General features: G+C 55.2%; 1 protein-coding gene across 1 annotated transcript; it reads right to left on the bottom strand.

Moving 5' to 3' along the window:
- Positions 1–352: 352 nt before the first annotated feature.
- On the bottom strand, positions 353–4610 carry kek1 (kekkon 1). Its single transcript, XM_001355861.4, has one exon. The coding sequence runs from the start codon at positions 3618–3620 to the stop codon at positions 963–965; it is 2658 nt and encodes an 885-aa protein (XP_001355897.3). The 5' UTR covers positions 3621–4610; the 3' UTR covers positions 353–962.
- Between the last annotated feature and the right edge of the window lie 262 nt (positions 4611–4872).

Genomic DNA, 4872 nt, shown 5'->3' with positions numbered 1-4872 from the left:
GTTTGAAGATTGAAGATTGAGTACTTCCTGAGACAGTTCTTGGGGAAACAAATTTTCTGTGTGTTTATTTTCTCTCTTTTTTTCAGCCAATAAATAAATAAATTCCCCAAAGTTTTTCCCTATTTTCATTGATTTACTGCTCTCCCTGGGGTAGATCTAGGGTTCGGGTTTTGTTCTGCTTTAGTTTTCGTCCTTAAGCTTATCCTTGCTAACAGAAGTACACAGATTTGTAAGCATATTTGGATCCAGTAATTGGCTTTCTTTCGCTGTCTATGGGCATATCTAATATTTACATTTCGTGGATGATTTATACGTTTAAATATGATATATTTTACAAATGTTTCGCTCTCTCTTTTTGTTTTTTTTTTTTTTTTGGGTGAAAGGAGTGGCTTCTATATTTTTTGTTTCTAGCTGGAAACTTACACACAGACATATACACATACACATACGCATATACCTATATATATATATATGTATTTTGGATTACAAATCGGATTTTTGACATTTAAATTGATTTTTGTTTAATTTTATTTTCGAGGGGGGGGGGTTGGGATCTGCTGGTATGTACATGTTGCTTAAGTTTAGTTACAATATTAGTTAGTTAGTTTAGTTTAGTTTAGTTAGTTACTCGCCTAGGAAAGTATACGTTAGTTAGTGTCGTAGTGCCTCCTCCTCCTCTTCCTCCTCCTCCTCTTTTGCCTCCTCTTCTCTCGTTTGCTTTCGCCAATTATTATCTTCATTCGCATTTGATATCTTTTGTTGTCAGACACTATCACAAACATCGTTTCATTCATCGCCTCGCCTAGGATCAGAGCCAAGTATCTATCGGATGTACGACGAGTATATGTAGAGCTATATCTGTGTATCTGTATCTGTATCTGTATCTGTGTATCTGTATCTGGTTTTCTGTTAAGTTTAGTCAGTTCTTGGTTTCCTTCCTTCGAGGGGGCCTAAACATCGGCCTAAACATCGGTGCCGCACCCCTCCTGGTAGCCCTCGTCCGGGCTGTTGCGACTGCTGCTGATGAGTGCCCGCTTCAGCGCCGTCACTGGTGGCAGCACCGGCACTCCGCCCTTCTGCCACACCCGTATCGTCTTGGCATTGATGGGCTGCCCGTTGGGCAGAATTGAGCAGGAACTGGAGCCGGGCACCGGGGTGGGGGAGGAGCGCGCACTGTTGCCCCCCCCCTCGTGCAGGCGTGGCAGAGTGCGGCTGCTAAAGTGGGGACTGCTGCCCGCCGAGCCGCCGGCACTGCCCCCGCCACCACCCGCTCCGTGCTGGTGGTTCAGGGTGGAGGTCAACTGCTGCTGGAGCTGCTGCAGCGGATGCATCTGCAGCTGGTGGTTGTGCTGGTGCTCCGCTCCCGGCACCAGCGGCAGGCCGTAGTCATTCGGATAGCCGGACGAGGAGCCACCCGAAAGGTTTGTCGTGGCCGTCGATGTGGTCGACACGGCTCCGGCGCCTCCGCCTGTGCCCCCGCCCGTGCCCTGTTGTAGGTGGGATCGGGGGAAGGTCTTGCTGAAGTAATCCGTGGCCGCCGAGCGCTCGTGCAGGTCGTACAGCTGGCTGGAGTCGATGATGGGCGTCTTGTCCGTGTAGCGCTTCATGAAGAGATCGTCCGCCGAGCTGGTGCCCGCCGGAGCGGCGTGCTCCCACAGGCCAGAGGGGTACAGAGAGTCGCAGCCATTGGCCCGACTGTATTCCCCACTGCCACCCACTCCACCCACTCCGCCCACTCCGACCACTCCACCCACAATGGGTATCTTGAGGTCGGCAAACTCGTCGCTGCCGAAGCGCTGCGTGTCGTTGATCAGATCGGGATTGTTGCCACCATTCCCAGAGCCCGTGGGCGAGATGAAGCACGAGGCCGTGGAGAGGACGCTGCCGGCATTGTCGTATCCCTGCGTGGAGTAGGGCAGATCCGTGAGTCGCGGCGGCTTCTGGACGGGATTGGCGCTGCGCTCGTGCCCGCCGGCCGCATGCGAGCCCCGGCCGCTGCTCTTCCGCTCCAGCGTTCCGGCCTGGTTCAGAGCCCCGTCGATGCAGTTGGCCACCGCGCCGTTGGCTATGACCACGCCGCCGATACTGCCGTTCCCGGTCACCGGCTGCGTCTTGTTCGTGATGGAGTTCTGGTGGTTGACGGAGGTGATCACCTCCATGTGGTTGGGCGTCTTGCTGTCGACGTACGGCTGCCGCTTCACGCGCAACAGCAGGCACATGATCACGCCCAAAGCGAACACAATGAGGGCCACCAGGGCCGCACTGAGGCCCACGATCTGGCCGCTGCCCAGGGAGGCCATGCCGGCGGCCCGCATGCTCACGTGGAGCGTGAAGTTTGCCTCGGCGCTGCCGGCCCTGTTCTCCGCGACGCAGTAGAACTCGCTGGAGTCCGTCTCCTGGGCGTTGGTGAGCACCAGCCGGGATCGCTTCTCGAAGCCGCCGCCGCCCTCCAGCTGCTCGAACATGTGGATGCGCTGGTAGGCGGTGAAGGCGCTGTTGTTGGCCAGCAGGCGTCCGTTCCAGTACCAGTTGATGTTGGCCGCCGGCACGGCCCGGGCCCGGCACGTGATCGACGCATTGTCCCCCATGGAGGCCTCCACGTAGTGCGAGATGGGCAGCATCTCCGGCCGGCAGGCGAACTCGTCCACGTGGAGTTCGGCAAAGCTCCTATCGATGATCCGCTCGGGTCCGCCGGAGCACACCGGCGCCACCGGATACGGTATGTTGCGCTGCATCAGCCAGAGCTTGGTGTCCCGCAGTCGGCAGTCGCAGAGCCACGGATTGTCGTGCAGCTCGATGCCGTGCAGGCGGCTCAGCGTCTCGATGGTCTTCGGCAGCAGCTCGCTCAGCTTGTTGCCGTTCAGCCGGAGCAGGGTGAGGCCCTGGAGGCCGCCGAAGGCCTGCGCGGAGATCGTCTGAATGTCGCAGTGGGACAGATCCAGCTTGTGCAGCGACGGCGTGTTCCCGAAGGCCTGGCCCTCGATCTTGTGGATGTGGTTGGAGGCCAGCGTCAGCTCCCGCAGCGAGGGGATGTGCCCCAGGGCCAGGCTGGGCACCGTCACCAGCAGATTGTGCGACAGATCGAGCTCCACCAGGTTGGTCAGCCCCTTGAAGGTCTCCCGCTCGATCTCCCCGATCTTGCAGTTGCGCAGATACAGCTTCTGCAGATTGAGGAGGTTGGCCCGCACGAACTGCTCGTTGGAGAGCGTCTGCAGCTTGTTGCCGGACATGTCCAGCACCTGGGTGTTCGTGTCGATGTGCTCGGGTATCTGGATGAGGTGTCTATCGATGCACTCCACCGTCTGCTTGCCGCCCTTCCACTTGCAGGCGCACACCGTCTGGCAGGTGCTCTGGGCGGGATTCGCATCGAGATCCGGGTGGGGTGGGTGCGGGAAATGCTGATTCGTTGGCATATAGCCATCCTCTGTCATCGGCTGGCTGTCCGCCACGGAGTACACCTCGTTCTGCTGCGCCGACGTGGAGGTCCTGTAGGTGCCAGTCCCCGCCGCCGATGGGGCTCCTCCTCCGCCTGCCCCATTGGCGTACAAGTGCAGCTGATTGTAGCGATTGCCTAGGATGATCGAGGGCAGCACTAGCATCAGCAATCCCCGGATAAGCATTGTACGGGCTTCTCTTGTGTGATCGTTAAAGTCTTTGGTTCGTCTTTGGAGCTTTTCTAGGCACTGGCCCAGTCCACAAACAGCTCTGATATCATTCGGGTGGGGGGGGATTGGGCTTTTCACTGGATATGTCTGCTTTTCTTCAGTTTTTTTTTTTTTTTAAGTTTTATTCTTTAATTATGTTATGGATATATATTTTCTTTCTTATTGGTCAAGCGGAAAATTGATTAATTACCCATGGACGGGCCTGTGTTTTAGTTTTTGCGTAGATTTTCATGTTTTTCCGTAATTAGCGGCCACCGGCCCTGGACCCCCAAAAAAACACACACCAACACACGCACACACACACACACAACAAAACACTCCTCTTGCGTTTGCGGATGATAATCGTATTTTTTTTTGCCACTGAATTTTGTATTTCTCCTACGCAACTTTTGCGCACTCCCTCTCTGCTTTTTTTCCTTGAGGATTTTTTTTTCCCACAAAATTTGTATTTCTTTTATTTCCTTTTTTTTTTTTTGCTGCTGCTTTCTGCTTGGGTTAGCGTTTTTTGCCACGCAAAGGCAAAGCTTTAATTCGGAGTCGCGTTACGACCGCACCGAACAGTAGTCGTGGTCCCGTTACGACGAACCTCGGTCCAAATTCAAATTTACACACGAGTCCCCGCTAATCGCGTGGACATTACACACGGCAGTCGGTGGCGGGGTGGAGAGCGGGGGGGTTTGGTTGCGAGGGTCGCGTGATGAGTTTTCCCAGCATTGATTTGCACACACACACACACTCTCTCGCGGGCACTCTCTTTAAACCGTTTTCACTGCACAATTATTAACTTCATTATTGGCTGCTTCATCATCATCATCGTGGCGATGGCACACATCAGCGTGTAACGGCAATTCGGCTTTCAGCGAGGCACGCGGCGCAACAACCCAACCGCTCGGCAGCGTTCGTCGACTTGAACTGAGCACTGCCTGGTGGCTCTGGGGCTCGCTGAAAGTCGCGTCGTCGTTTCAGGCATGGCCGTTCGGCCGAAGCCGAAGACTCTGCGTCGGGCGGCTTGGGTTCGGACGGAAGCGTAGGACAAAAGCGGGGGGTTGGTTGTGCTGCTGAAGGGCAGGCTTCGGGGAGAGAGCGCTTGAGAGAGCGCTGCGCTTCGTTCGGTTCACAGATTTGTTGCTTTAACCGTTTCGGCGGCCTGGCAACATTACTGCCTGCAACATGTGGCCGGAATCAGAAAACGGATTGGGTTTCCTGC

This window comes from Drosophila pseudoobscura, chromosome 4 (genome assembly GCF_009870125.1).
Source record: "Drosophila pseudoobscura strain MV-25-SWS-2005 chromosome 4, UCI_Dpse_MV25, whole genome shotgun sequence".
Lineage (NCBI taxonomy): Eukaryota > Metazoa > Arthropoda > Insecta > Diptera > Drosophilidae > Drosophila > Drosophila pseudoobscura.
This window is presented reverse-complemented; position numbering and strand designations above follow the sequence as displayed.

What these genes read in the sequence shown, in the direction of transcription:
- kek1 (XM_001355861.4), bottom strand. Translation starts at nt 3,620, where the DNA reads ATGCTTATCCGGGGATTGCTGATGCTAGTGCTGCCCTCGATCATCCTA.